Source organism: Westerdykella ornata (genome assembly GCF_010094085.1).
Source record: "Westerdykella ornata strain CBS 379.55 unplaced genomic scaffold EI97scaffold_2, whole genome shotgun sequence".
Taxonomy (NCBI): Eukaryota; Fungi; Ascomycota; class Dothideomycetes; order Pleosporales; family Sporormiaceae; genus Westerdykella; species Westerdykella ornata.
The window spans coordinates 1,367,259-1,381,275 of NW_022986852.1; the positions used below are offsets into that span (position 1 = coordinate 1,367,259).

Genomic DNA, 14,017 nt, shown 5'->3' on the forward strand with positions numbered 1-14,017 from the left:
TGGGGGACGGACGGGAAGGGTTCTGTTCCGCCGACCACCCCCACGCACGGCTAGTCCAGATTTCGACCGCATTTCTTGCCAATTCCCCTATGCGAGCAAAGCTTACCCCCTATAAAAGAGCCAATCGACGATGCAGTTGGATCGCCTTTTTGCTTTTTCCAAGCAAGCTGTGTAAAATCATAGGGGAATCAGCGTCCTATGAAACGCGCCTATGCCAGGCGTAGCTCCTGCGAAATTCACCAGGGAGGTGCTGTTAAGGTTGAGGCTAACTGTCGTCAGTTAGCGCAGAGGCAGCGGAAGATTGACCGATTGGCCTGAGAGCATCCGGGGAAAAAGGGCCGAAGCGCTTTCCCGCTCGTAGTTTAACGCGGGGCATGCTAAAAGCGTGAAAATGCCATATGCCCAGGTGGAAACCAGGGGCGGAAAGTCTGCGAAGGTGCTCAGCAGATGCCCCAAGTCTGCTGTTGATCCTCATATCCAACCCAGCTTCCCCGTCCAATCTTCTCCTGCTCGCGGTTCCTGCAGTTCTCCTTGCTGTTGTCACGGTCTTCCTTTCCCCAACTTATTCGACGGAGAGTTCCTTCTGCTCCACTGTTATCCGTTCCCGTTAGGTTGCATAGCTAGCTTCCGAAACCCACACGGTCCGCATCCCCACTAATATCAACCAATCCTCAGAACTTCCCCTCAGCTCTGACCTCGTTGCTATCTGTCACAGGCACCTCTCAACTCGCCATGGCTCCCCAACAGACCGTCAAATTCAAGGTTGCGGCCGCCCATGCCGCACCCGTCTTCATGGACAAGGCCGCCACAATCAAGAAAGTCGTCAGTCTGGTCGAACAAGCCGCAAAGGAAGACATCAAGCTCGTTGTGTTCCCCGAGACGTTTGTGCCTGGCTATCCTGTGCGTCCCAAATTCATCCCCCTTGCACTCCCTCAGTTCCAGGTTGACCCCTGACACATCTCCCCACAGTACTGGATCGAGTGCTATCCACCCCTCCAGCAAGTCTCCGCCCTCGCCAAATACGCCCAAGAATCCGTCGTCGTCGAAGCCAACAACGAGGACGTCGGCCCGCTGCAGGAAGTCTGCCGCCGCACCGGCGTCGCCGTCAACCTCGGCATCTCGGAGCGCATGGCCTCAGGCCACACGCTCTTCAACTCGCAAGTCATCATCGACAGCGACGGCTCGATCCTCGGTGTCCACCGCAAGCTGCAGCCCACGTACGTCGAGCGGCTCGTCTGGGCGCAGGGCAACGGGAGCACCCTGCGCAACTGGCCCTTGAGCCTGGGCTGGAACCTGGGCGGTCTGGCATGCTGGGAACACACGATGAACGGCGCTCGCCAGGCGCTGCTGATGCAGAACCAGCATATCCACGCCGGCGCGTGGCCGGCTCTGAGCACCATGGCGGGCTTCGAGGCCGTCGCCGACGCCCAGATCGAGGCTCTCATGAAGAACCACGCCCTCACGGCGCAGGTCTTCGTCATCACCGCTTCCAACTACGTCGATAGGCAGTGCCTGCAGTGGATGGAGGAGAACCTGGGGCCGCAGGAGTTCGTCAAGGAGGGCGGTGGCTGGTCTGCTATCCTGCATCCCTTCTGCGCGTTCATCGCTGGGCCTCATACGGGCGCCGAGGAGAAGCTCGTCGCGGGCGAGATTGACTTCTCGTCCATGGGTGCGGTCAAGGTCTGGATCGATGCCGCGGGTCACTATCAGCGTCCCGAGATTCTGCAGTTCAGCTTTGATGATAGACCGCACTGGGCGGATGAGAAGGCGAGGTCCTTCAGGCCGAAGATTGAGCCAAAGAGAGTCTCTGAGGAGGAGAGCGGTCCGCAGCAGTAAGAAGAGTAGAGTTGCGATACATGATCTGCATACTGTGATGGGGTCTCCTTGATTAGCAGGGTCGTATGGATGTCATCGTATATTCCCAACCTTCCCCCAGGTCTCAATTAGCATTGCCTTCGAATATAAGTTCTAAAACGATCAGAAAGGCTTCCCAAATCCTCAGTTCTGAGAAAAACGCCATTAAAGTCAAGCATGCATTTCTGCGTACCTCAGCACCATAAGCACACTCGTCACTGCTGCCCACTCCTGATATTCAGCTCATCTTTCCGAGCACTAACCCATTCGTGAACCTGAATCGACAACCAACCCACCACCTGTGAATGTCGATTGTGTGAAAAAGGTCTATCATCCCTGGCGCTCAAGTCCCCAATACATGCGGCATTGCCAACGTATTCGATGACGATGGCGATACAGCCATCATCTCGCTCCGCTCCCCACCCACGGGAAAGACTGCGCTCCAATCGATCAAGTCAGCATAGTCCCATGACGCTGTCGGTGGTGGGAAGGAGAAGCCGTAAGGCAGGGGGGAGGATTCGGATGCGTCCGCGGGGGATGGATCAGTGTGCAAAGGAGTATAGATGCCGATGGTACTTCTTGATGGCATACTGCTGGGTCGCATACTGGAAGTTCCTATTTCCGTGGTCGATGAATTCAACGGCGAACGCAGGGGGGAATTATTTGGGTGGGGGTGGGCTTCAGTGGGTCGGTTTGGCCCAAAGGCTAAGGCTGGCGCGTCGAGTGCTCTCCCTGAATGTTGCGTTGAGTTCAATAATTCGCTCTCACAGCGGCGAATAATATCAGCCACCTGCCGCAGCAACTTCTGCTCTACGGGCCCGGCTTCTCTTTCAGCCGATGCGAAGAGTTCCTCCTGGATGCGGCGGAGGAGTTCTCTGCGAAAACGGCGAGACTCTTCTGAAGGTGAATCGCCATCATAATCTGCCATGGTCAGCACCAAAACACATTAAGATGCACGGCAGGCATTACATGGAGAAGGAATATCTGCTCCGGAGACTTCTGGAAACAGCATTTGGTACGTATCACGCCACTTATCTTCCTCGAGGCGAAGAGGAGGTGATCGTTTGCGCAGCAGTGCGAGTGTCTCTCTGTCAATGCCTTCGATGGGTTGTGGTGCGGTCATTTGACACGGATCCGATCTTAGATGATTAGAAAGATCGCTGTCTGCGTCGAACATGGTGTAGCATCTCGGACAGAAGATTGGCTGCGCATGCGCGCGATACAGGTGTTCTCTAATCCACGTCAGTTTGTCAACTAGAAACAACACAGAGACACGCACTTCATCCGATGCACCGTAGGCCAACCAGGGCCGGGACAGGTGCGACGGTTACGGTACCTGTCCGGATCGTGTTTATAAAAAGGGCACGCAAATCGTGGACCGGTTTCCGAATCCTCAGTCGTAGCTATAGACACACGTCTTCTCTTGGTAGGACCATCATCGTCGGCTTCGTCGGGTTGCAAGCTATCATCGCCGCGTGCTCTCCGCTTTCCATTAGAGCCCTGAACGGAGCCGCGTCGACTGGTCGAATTCGCGCCAGATGGATGACCGCGTGAGGATGATGCTCCAGCACATTGAATGTACGTGGCGTAGTTCAGATTGATTTCGACTTTCCGCATGATCAAGTCGATCGTCGTGAGAGTGGCTTTGGACAACATGGTGGTGTGGACCGCCGTCTCTTCGCATTCACTATCGTCCGTGACTGAGTAGTCGCCTCCGCTGCCAGTGGAAGACAGCGAAACAATTGAGCCTACACGTTCTTTTGGTCTTTCGAGAGCAGAGTCTGACTTGTGTATAGTGCTTTCAATAACCTTGATTTGATCTGAATCGTGATTATTTTCGACGAATGCTTTGTTCCTGGAACGCTTAGCCGGGTAAGGGAACTATCCGGAGCAACATACCCGTGTACCTTGCTGCTTGTTTCCAACGAAGGTGCAGAAGTCGGGGGATTCGTGATACTGTCTTGAATAACCCCTTGACCAAAGGTTCTAATAAGCCCTCGTTTGCCTCTATGCCAGTTCCTCGTTGCAGATGGGGCCACGGCACTACCAAAATGGATGACTGGGGATTTCAATGTAATGCAAGGGACTTCAGGCGGTGGTGACGCTGTCTCTTGGTTGACAAAATCTGCATTGCACCGTCAGAAGTGGACCTGTACGGATATTCGAATAACTGCTCACATTGGTTGGCACCGAGAAACTCTAGAGGAGACAGTGAAACATCAGGGTCACTATTATAGCCCGAGTCCGCTGTCTTTGACGAGACGATTGAGTCTCTTCGGTTGGAGTCCCTGATGATAAGCCTAGGCGGGGCTGACTGGTCGAATGGGAAAGCTTCCATTTCTGCGCAGAACAGTCTGAAGATAGAGCGCGCACGCGGAAACCTAAACCTGAAGGCAAAAGCAATGGTTGTTAAACGTCAAAATCACGCAAACATCTTGTTATTAACATGTCGTTTGCCTGATACCTGGAGTACGAGATGGGAGCCGTGAGACGCCACTGCGCGGTTGCGCAAACAGGTTGGGCTGCCATGTGGATGATGTTGACGCCCCTGTCGAGATCCACGTGGAGTAACTCGGCGCAACGCTCGGTAGTCGTGTCATTGGTGGTGACTGCGTCGCTGATGCGGGTTTTTGGGGGCGATGGAGGAGGATTGGACGGGAGAGGCGTGGGTGAGGCTGTGTGGTGTTCGCAAAGCCGCGGGAAAGCCGACTGAGTGAATGCCGCTAAACCACTTTCGTTCCAGGAACAGCTGGAGAGCGTTCCGTCCTCTTCGAGTGCCAAGGTCAAGATGATAAACCGATAGATTTTTTCTTCTTCTTAGATGGGACGCTGCAATTACCTCACGCTTCGTGCACTCGTGTTATATTTCGGAATGTAGCCGAGCTGCAACCAACTTCATGGCTGAAAGTACAGGTAGGAAACGTTGCGACCTGCTCGGAAGGAGCTGCCCAGGCGCTGGTTGCTCAATGAAGTTCACAATTGGGTATATCACAGGGGCTTGGCCCCTAAACAAATCGAATGATGAATGTTACATGACCTGTGCCTTTTCTCCCGATCCCAACATGCACTTCCCATTCCGCCCTTCGCCGAGCTTACCCACAGCCTACAAACGCATAATCGAAGCAATTGGCACTGCGACAACAAAATACGTGGGGTCGAACTGGTACACAGGAATACGATAGCTTAAATGCCGCTAAGTGCTCCAACCGCTCTAAAACTCAGTACATAGGCGGCAAGGCGAAAATGTCGAGGACCACCTACCGATTAGCACGTCGACCTGGCAGAGGAGGAGGCACGAGGGGGTTGCCATAAGCGTCAACGCCGAGTTGCTTGCGGCAGTCTGGGCAGTACCATTTCGCACGCCGAGCAGGAATGTCATTTGAAGTCATGCCCACGCATTCGAGGTGAAACCATTCGCGTTCACACTGCTCTTGATTAGCGTGTGGATACAAGAGTATGGCAGGACGATCACTTACATGGTTGTCGCAGGATATCATCTCGCCGTAACTGACGTCGTCGCATATACAGTACCTTTCCTCGTTTGGATCAATGTCATCGACTTCATTGGCTTGTTCATCGGCCTTTTTCTTCTTCTTATTCTTGCTGCCTTGGGCACGCCTCACAGTCGTCACTGATTTTTGGCCATTCTCGGCCGACGTCACGTCTCCTTTGGGAGGTGGCTTTCTCCGGGAGCTTGTCCTGGTGGGGAGCGTCACTGCACTCTGGCCAAATATGCTGTGACGACGTAGTTCTCGCGTAGACTTGCCTGTCTCCATTGGTTTTGGTTCCTCACTTTGTGCCTTCGGAGTGGGAACATGGTGACGTGCGGATCTTGGTCGCGTTGCAGGTCGCTCACGCTTCGACTCAGCTTCCGGAACAACATCAGTTCCTTGCTGAAGCTCAGATTCGTGGGCGCGCTGGGGTACCGGTGGGGAAGGTTTCGAAGGCTTCGTTGCAGGTTCCGGTGCAGGCGGTGGGCTAGGCACTTTGGGAGCCATAACGGATTCGCGGCGGGGTCGCGACGAGGCTGCAGTGAGGATTGGAAAGGTCGGGGAATGGGGAGCGGTGTGGGGTGAAGTTTGGGCCGGTGTCGGTTGACGACTTTGTTCCCGCAGTGATGGTTCCTTGTTAGGCTCTGGTGTGGTTGGCCCAGAAGGTGCCAGTGGTACCGTCGTTGTTCCCGCTACTTCTGCCGGAGTGGTCGAGCTCTCGAGTAAGGCTTCGGTCGAGGGTTGCGTAAGCCCTATAAAAACAGGGGATGTCATGGTTGCATGACTTGTCGCGGTAGGAGGTGCGGGAGTGCTGGTCCAACCACTTGACAGCGGTGGTGGTATGATTGACAGGTTTGTCATCCGCATCCTTTTTGCTTCTGGAGGTTTGGAGCTATCTCTGGAAACGTGAGATGCTTCTCTTGTCCTGCCAGAAGTCTCGGTTATTGGCGCGGACGAGGAATCACGTTTTCTCTTATTTGCAGCTGCTGCTGACGATCTCCTCGTTGGCGTCACCGTAACCGGCTCAGAGGGAAAATTCAGTTCCTTGAGACTCTCTGCCGCTTGCTCTACCTTTCGTGCCGTGTCTACCAACGATTGCGCGTCACGCATAGCCATCTCACGTTGAGACTCTCGCTTCGCTCTCTTGGCTTCTTTGGCCTCATTCAGCTTCATCCCTTTATTCACAGTCGACGTGTCTTCTTTTAACGAATCTCTAAGGGGAGCAACGGGCGTTGCGAGGTGGTCCCCATTGACTACGGTATCAGAAGGTGTTACGAGTGGGAGCTTCGTCGAAGAGGATTGGTAGGGTTCCTCGTCAAGCAACTCTTCACCCGTAGCCTCGCAACGTGCCTTCGCCTGTTCGTAGTAGAAATGGCCACGCCCCTTCTTTTCTAACTCCCGCCGAATCATAGTATCGCTCGGTGTCCAGAGTGCGTTTTTCTTCATCGACTTACGAAGAACGGCCATTTCATACTCCGTCAATTTAAACCAAGGCGCATACTTGCTTCCGGGTTTAGCATCTGGCGGCGGTGGAGACAGCATTGCAAGCGCAGTGCTGGTCGAAATGGGTGCTGGGCCCGTTACACGTGGTCGGACCGGCTTCGGGGGCCTGGGTGTCCTCTCCTTCGGTCCCTTCAATTTGATGGACGCGAGCCGTGCCGCTCTGAGATCCGAAGTATCAGTATCCGAATCGGATGTGCTCGCTCTCGAATCTGCTCTCCCTGTGGCAGACGGGTGGCCTTTGCGATTCGAGGTGCTCGCGCCATGGCTAAAGTGCAGGTTCAGGCGAGGCGTGTTCTCGTAGGGCCGAGCCAAAGAGCGCGAAGCTTTGGGAGACACGGGTGCAGGCGTGGGATCGCGCGACGGGGGTTGGGGTGCTGCTTCCAGCTTCTTCCTGATGACTGTAAGGCGACGCACATAGCGGCTTGCCACCTCAGTCAAGCGGGCAGATTCGGTCGCAGCCAGTTGTTGGCTGTACAATGCCTGGTTCAGCGCAGAGGCAATCTGCTTGCGTAGAGCGACGGGGTCGGGGCGCTCAGGCCCGGGTATGGTGGGAAGTCTGCTATAGACTTCTGTGAGCTGGTGGACTGCATCGGTGGCATTGAGACAAGTTCGCTTCAGATCCTGGATGAGGCTCATGGATCGCGCCAGATCGGCTGGAAAGTACTCGGTGTAGTCAAGGAAGTCATTGACTGTAGCTTGGGCATCCGGATTCGCGGCAGGTGGATGCGGGAGCTCTGGAAGAGCGGCGTGCGCTTCGTTGTCGGCCATGGCGCATGGTGGAAAGCGTACTTAGGGTTCGGAAAAGGTAGCAGTAATACTGCTACGCGACTGAGAGTGCCGGCAAAGTTGGTGGATGAGCGTGTAAGTATGAGGGCGCTGAAACGAGCGGCGGATCGCGGTTTGTCGTTGGGAAACGCGACGTTGGTGACCCAAACGGAGATCAAGTGCACGGACCATAGGGCTTGGCGTTCCTGCACAAGCGGGTCGGCCCCGCCCCTACAATGCCATCAGGTCTGGACCTTCCCCTGGACTTTCACCTTCATTTTCACTTTCACCTTCACCTCTATCCACGTTCGTTATGTGATGTTCTGGATACAGATCACAGAGCGGTAGTCACTCTCTCAATCCAGCTTGTCAACAAAGCTCCATCACTGTCTCATCCGACTACTCAATCTCAGACCTACTACCAACATTGAAGTTTGATTTCAAGCACGAGACTCTGTTCTTCTCCCTAGATTTTTTGAAGCGGTGAGAACTTCGGTAGGTATTCTCTTTCGGCTGCCGACTACTCTCGTTACGTTGTGTTCTCGTAATCCATCACCTCAATCTTCCCAACCCTCACGCCAACTGGCAGCGGAATGGCCAACGGGAAACAACAAAAGCGCCTTGCGCAGCAGAAAGAGAGGATTGAACAATTCAAACGTGCCCAACGCTATTTAGGACTACGCCCTGAGAATCCAGGTGGTAAGCAGCTCCTTAGCTCTGGGTTCACCTGCAACAGGTTCCAAAACTCGGCGGACAGGGCATTCTCTCTGATCGCCACATAGTTCCTCCCCCAGTTGATTGCTCGAACCCCCTGAGTCTCCCCTTTCATCAATCGGTGGTGTTTGTTAGCATCGATGTAGAAGCGTACGAGAAGGACCACTCCAAGATCTTAGAGATTGGCGTCGCAATCCTGGATACACGCAGCCTTCTTGATACTCCGCCCGGCGTTGATGGGGAGAACTGGCGATCGAAGATCCAGGCACGTCACTTTTTGATCAAGGAGAACCAACATTTGCGCAACTACGAATTTGTCAGAGGATGTCCCGATCGCTTCGAGTTCGGAACTTCGACGACCATCCCTTTGGAGGTAGCAGCTGCAGCAGTGGAGGGATGTTTCTTGCCTCCATTTGGCGGATCGATGGAGTTGAACGACGGCATTGAACTCGAACAGCGGAAGGTGGTGCTCGTGGGCCACGACACACAGACTGATATGGAGTACCTCAAGAAGATCGGGTTCGACGCACTGAGGCAGGACAGTGTCGTTGATTGTCTCGACAGCGCCCTCCTCTACCGCACGTGGAGACAAGATCCTCAAATTACGTCTCTCGGCAAGGTACTGGCCGATTTCGACATCGTCGGCTGGAATCTGCACAATGCCGGCAACGATGCGGTTTACACAATGCAGGCAATGCTTGCTGTGTGCGTGCGGGAGAGTACCATCAGGGCTGCCGCACAAACTGAGGTTACGCTGGAACCCAAGGCGGCCGAGGAAGCTGAGGAAGAAGAGGAAGTTTGGCCTTGACTTAGTAGCAGGTCGCAGGTCTTCTGACATGGATATGGTGGGTGTTCCGAAAAGCTGAGAGTGTAAGAAAGCTGCGGGAGTTCTGAGGTTATGATCGGACGTGGCGGACATAACTTGGGTTCTGCTACTGTACAATTTAACAAGAGGATAATATTACACCTCCTATACACATCGTGATCGTGCAGGTACAAGGCGATGCTTCCGTTCCACTGAGACTGCAAGTCGTCAATGATGGTGCCAAGCCCGAGACTCCGCTGAACTTTCTCCCCTCCTAAGTTCCACTCACCCATACAGTAATTGACGACCCGCACCCACTTTTCCCTTCAACAACCCTCTTCTGTACAGGGCCTCATCGTCCGCTTGATCAATTCCAATCATTTTGGCGCCTGGACGGCGGCCTGCTTGCTCACTTGTCTAGGTTCTTGTCTTCCCGACGCACAATGGCGCCTGCGGAGGCGCTCACAGTCCCGATTGAGGAACACGGGCTTTCCGTGCGCAATTCCCCTTCGCCCAATCGATCACGAAAAACCTGGCATCCGCGAGTGCCCTTTGCGTCCCCCAACAACAGCAGGAACGGGACTGACGAGCGCCATCACTCAGATGCTGAGGAACCGGCGCGATCTGTTCGCTCGTCCAAAAGCGTATGGTGGAAGACAAAGCTGTTTAGTGGAATGGTGAATGATATACGAAGGAGGACACCGTTTTATTGGAGCGATTGGAAGGATGCTTGGGATTATCGCGTTGTTCCTGCGACCGTATATATGTACTTTGCAAAGTATGTCCCTTCGACACAGAAATACATCACAATGATACACAGAGTTGGCGTCTAGACTGCATTGCACCTCTACTCTTTTCCGCTCCGTTACCGCATGCCCCTTCCTTGGTCACAACTAATTCATAGATCAGTATTTTGCCTGCTCTTGCATTTTCTCTGGACATGTTCGAAAAGACAAACCGAAGTTTCGGCGTCAATGAAGTTTTGCTAGCTTCCGTATTTGCTGCTGTAGTATTCTCCATAGCAGCTGCCCAGCCGCTTGTAATCGTCGGTGTTACAGGTAGGGTAGAGAGACCTTCAACTATGTATGCATCACTGACAAGTTAGGTCCCATCACCGTGTTCAATTATACCGTGTACAACATGATTACACCACGCGGCACCAACTATTTCGCCTTCATGGCGTGGATAGGTATATGGGCCGCTATAATGCACTGGATTGTAAGGATGTCGACAACTTGTATTACGCCTGGCATACTGATATCGGTACAAGCTTGCGATCACGAACTCCTGTAACTTGCTCCGATATGTTACCCGATTCTCATGTGACATTTTCGGCTTCTACGTCGCCTTCATATACATCCAAAAGGGCATCCAAGTGCTCACCCTGCAATGGGAAGTCAGTGATGCTTCTGCCTACTTGTCCATATCCATCGCCTTGATGGTCTTCATGGTGGCATACATCGCTGCTATTACCGGACATTCAAACCTGTTCCAGCGGGATATCCGCAAATTCATCGAGGACTACGGCACGCCTCTCACGGTTATCTTCTTTACTGGTTTTGTTCACATCGGCAAGATGCGCGACATTGAGCTACTTACGCTTCCAACCAGCAAAGCCTTCTTCCCAACGGCTGACCGGGGCTGGTTCATCCACTTCTGGGACATAAGTGTTGGCGACGTCTTCCTCGCTCTGCCCTTCGCCCTTCTCCTCACAATTCTCTTCTGGTTTGACCACAATGTCTCCTCTCTCATCGCCCAAGGAACCGAATTTCCCCTCCGTAAGCCCGCCGGCTTCCACTGGGACATCTTCCTGCTTGGTCTCACAACCGGCGTCTCCGGCCTCCTCGGTATCCCCTTCCCCAATGGACTCATCCCACAAGCGCCCTTCCACACAAACTCTCTATGCGTCACTCGCACAGTCTCCGACTCGGACGACGAAGTTAACAAAGGCCACACGCGCCGCGTTGTCGACCACGTCGTCGAACAGCGCGTGTCCAACCTAGCCCAAGGCCTCCTCACTCTAGGCACCATGACGGGCCCCCTTCTCATCGTGCTCCACCTCATTCCACAAGCCGTGCTTGCGGGTCTCTTCTTCGTCATGGGCATCCAAGCACTCGAGGCCAACGGCATAACGCTCAAGATCCTCTTCCTCGCACAAGACAGACATCTCACGCCGAAGTCCGACCCGCTCCTGCGCATCGAGCGCCGCATCGCCGTTTGGGCCTTCGTCGCGCTGGAACTCATCGGCTTCGGCGCTACGTTCGCCATCACGCAGACCGTAGCGGCAATAGGGTTTCCCGTCTTCATCTTGCTTTATATCCCGCTCCGGACGTGGGTTATGCCGCGTTGGTTTACGCAGCAGGAGTTGAGCATTTTGGACGCGCCTACCGCGAGTCCTTTTACTATGGAGAGTGTTGGGGGCAATTACGAGGAGGTGGATGAGGGGATTGGGAGTGGGAGTGGGGAAAGGACACCAGCGCCGGGGCAGGAAGGGTTTCGTAGGAGTGGGGAGGTAGAGAGGGGGCTGGCTGGGGTTGTTTTTGAGGAAGGCAGGCGGAATGCGGAGGGGACGAGTCGGAGGAGGGCGAGTATGAGGACTCCGGAGACGCTGGAGTTGGATAATATGACGAAGGGTTGAAAGGATGTGGAGTCAAGTAACAACGTAACAAGGGATCACGCAGAAATGTGTTGCCACATGTTACATGTATTTGGCGACTGAAACCTGAAAGGCGAGTGTAGTCCTCGCGTGTTTGCCATCTGTCAGGTCTTTCCAGTGTTCCACTTCGACAATCATGCTCACATCCTGAGGCAAGACTCCAGGCTGCCATGAGGCCGTGATGGCCGCCCCCGGCGTACAACCTTTATATGGATTTCGATTACCGTAAGCCTCTTCTGCGCTATTGAGTCGTCCGCAGCGAGTCCGCAAATCCCCTTATCATGCTCTCTTTGACCACCGAATATGCCCCGATAATCTGCCTCATCCCTCCGAGCGGTATATGAAACCATTGCTTTTGCTCTCTTCTGGCTATTCAGAAAGGCAAATTCACTTGGATGTTACTGGAAGTTAGAGTGACGGGTAGTGTCTGCCTGTGTTACAGTCTGTTGTACACTCGTAGGGCACTATTCGTGTTCATGGAGCTTCTCTCTGACCACAGGCGGTTTGTAGTATGGCATGCTTACTGGCCGATCAAGATATAGTGTTGGAAGTGATTATTATCTCGTGACGGAATACTAATGCACTGCTCGGGCTGATCTGTCTCACACGACCGTTGAAGATAGAAGAGTGGCTTGTATTTCGAATGTTTTATCTCATTTCCTTAAGCGAACTCATATCGGCGACCTCCATCAAAAGCCTTTAAGCAATCGCACTGTAGAAGAGAAGAAAGTCCATAGTGTAAAGTAAAGCACAGAAATATAACGTTAAATGAATCGCATCATCTTGAATGACGGACCAGATTTCACCCATTCTCCGCCTACCAGGTGCAACCCACCTCCTCCACCGGCGACGTAACAGTCTCTTCAATCCTAATCGTCTGCCCATGATCCGGGGTCGCGCAAGTCAGCGAGTGCTGGAAGGTCTCCACACGGTAACATTTCTTGACATTCGCATCCTTCCAAATCCTATGCATCCTCCCCTGCGATGGATCGAAGCAAATGGCCTGCGGCCTGCCGCACGAGGAAAAGTCCAGACATCCAGCCGAAGACGTAGGAATGTAGAAGCATTCCCCACAGTCGTTCACATGCAGCGTGTAGGCCCCTTGCCAGTTCCGCAGGTCGACAGCGGCGCTGTTGTACGGGCATGTGCTCGGGACGCATTCCGACGCGACTGACATGTCGTCGCCATTGGGTCCCGGAACGGCTGAGAATTGACCGTTCGGAATAGAGACGACGGTGGCGGGCTCACGCTTGGCCAAAACAGGGTCGCCAGTGATAACGCGGTTGGGCTCGCTGCGGATGTTCAAGGCCGTGATGAGCGATGGGAGGAGGGCCAGGATAAGAGATGACTTCGGCAACATTTTGGGTGAGGATATTGATAGCTCCGCAGATGAGGGACTGAGGGAGGATGAAGGACCGGGGAAATAGGGACTGAAAGGGAGCAGATCCAATTAATGGCGGATGTTAGGCCTCGAGAGTGAAGGGAAGTCGAACCTGTTGAGTCCACTGCATCCTCTCGCGTGCGACTGTATGTCGCTTTTATATTCAAGGAAATGTCTATTCGTGTTGTTCTTGGGAACATGCTTCTCTTGTCTTACTAATTAGCGAGGTCGGAAATCGACTTGTTATGCTAGGTTACGTTGAGCACAATGTGGTCATTGCTGCAGCTCCATGTGTTGGATCAGTTGATCCTTCAGGAGATAGTCCGTACGGATACCACCAAATCTTCTGCCCACGAATGCCATAATAAACCAATAACTGTACCTAGGTGTAAAGTTTCACTACTATGTAGCGGAGCTTTTTGTTTTACGAAATGCTGCACTTTGCGGAAGGAGATGGGTGTACCTACAGAAGGGCCCTGTCTCTAGCTTATCCACGTTAGTACGGAGCGGACTACTTGTAAGTATGGCTGCTGAAATGGGGGCTATTTAATGTCCTAATTAGGAAGTCTGTGATACCAGGGGCAGTATACTCCGTACCGCATCATTCCACGTCCGACGAGAAAACAGGGGGTCGCAAGGGTTGCACCGATTACCGGTAGTTTTAAAGGAAGATAATTACCGCCCCTTCTCACGTCCGCTGAGAGAAATAAAGGCGTCGCAGGGGGTCGCAGCAATGTACTTGTAGCAACAGGGGAGGAATAAGGGAAGGAGAGGCTCTTATTGGTTGCCCTAGGTAGAGGCCGGGGAGAGGGCAGGAGGTAGGAACGGAGAGTGAAACGTTTATCTTG

The 14,017-nt window shown here is 53.6% G+C and overlaps 5 protein-coding genes across 5 annotated transcripts; 3 read left to right on the forward strand and 2 right to left on the reverse strand.

Moving 5' to 3' along the window:
* Positions 1 to 491: 491 nt before the first annotated feature.
* Positions 492 to 2,179, forward strand: EI97DRAFT_411601 (carbon-nitrogen hydrolase). Its single transcript, XM_033796734.1, has 2 exons — positions 492 to 900; positions 970 to 2,179. Exons 1-2 carry the CDS (start codon positions 733 to 735, stop codon positions 1,834 to 1,836), a joined length of 1,035 nt encoding a protein of 344 aa, XP_033657909.1. The 5' UTR covers positions 492 to 732; the 3' UTR covers positions 1,837 to 2,179.
* Positions 2,180 to 2,197: 18 nt separating this feature from the next.
* Positions 2,198 to 7,616, reverse strand: EI97DRAFT_455271 (uncharacterized protein; the record flags this gene model as incomplete). Its single annotated transcript, XM_033800630.1, has 5 exons — positions 2,198 to 2,775; positions 2,824 to 3,086; positions 3,134 to 3,709; positions 5,116 to 5,279; positions 5,331 to 7,616. 5 exons carry the CDS (start codon positions 7,614 to 7,616, stop codon positions 2,198 to 2,200), a joined length of 3,867 nt encoding a protein of 1,288 aa, XP_033657910.1.
* Positions 7,617 to 8,204: 588 nt separating this feature from the next.
* Positions 8,205 to 9,306, forward strand: EI97DRAFT_430114 (uncharacterized protein; the record flags this gene model as incomplete). Its single annotated transcript, XM_033797598.1, has 2 exons — positions 8,205 to 8,312; positions 8,396 to 9,306. Coding segments are annotated over 2 exons (848 nt in total), but the record flags the coding sequence as incomplete, so codon positions are not given.
* Positions 9,307 to 9,403: 97 nt separating this feature from the next.
* On the forward strand, positions 9,404 to 11,850 carry EI97DRAFT_491800 (uncharacterized protein). The gene is made up of 4 exons (XM_033802283.1): positions 9,404 to 9,910; positions 10,042 to 10,190; positions 10,238 to 10,350; positions 10,403 to 11,850. Exons 1-4 carry the CDS (start codon positions 9,576 to 9,578, stop codon positions 11,768 to 11,770), a joined length of 1,965 nt encoding a protein of 654 aa, XP_033657912.1. The 5' UTR covers positions 9,404 to 9,575; the 3' UTR covers positions 11,771 to 11,850.
* Positions 11,851 to 12,591: 741 nt separating this feature from the next.
* EI97DRAFT_121414 (uncharacterized protein) lies at positions 12,592 to 13,316 on the reverse strand. The gene has a single exon (XM_033793035.1). It carries the CDS (start codon positions 13,146 to 13,148, stop codon positions 12,606 to 12,608), a length of 543 nt encoding a protein of 180 aa, XP_033657913.1. The 5' UTR covers positions 13,149 to 13,316; the 3' UTR covers positions 12,592 to 12,605.
* Positions 13,317 to 14,017: the final 701 nt, after the last annotated feature.

Excerpts from the sequence above, each read along its gene's own strand:
- EI97DRAFT_411601 (XM_033796734.1), top strand. The coding sequence starts at position 733 with ATGGCTCCCCAACAGACCGTCAAATTCAAGGTTGCGGCCGCCCATGCC. Across the intron at positions 901-969 it reads CGTTTGTGCCTGGCTATCCT|TACTGGATCGAGTGCTATCC; the intron begins GTGCGTCCCAAA and ends ATCTCCCCACAG.
- EI97DRAFT_121414 (XM_033793035.1), bottom strand. The coding sequence starts at position 13,148 with ATGTTGCCGAAGTCATCTCTTATCCTGGCCCTCCTCCCATCGCTCATC.
- EI97DRAFT_491800 (XM_033802283.1), top strand. The coding sequence starts at position 9,576 with ATGGCGCCTGCGGAGGCGCTCACAGTCCCGATTGAGGAACACGGGCTT. Across the intron at positions 9,911-10,041 it reads GTATATATGTACTTTGCAAA|TATTTTGCCTGCTCTTGCAT; the intron begins GTATGTCCCTTC and ends TTCATAGATCAG. Across the intron at positions 10,351-10,402 it reads CCGCTATAATGCACTGGATT|CTTGCGATCACGAACTCCTG; the intron begins GTAAGGATGTCG and ends TATCGGTACAAG.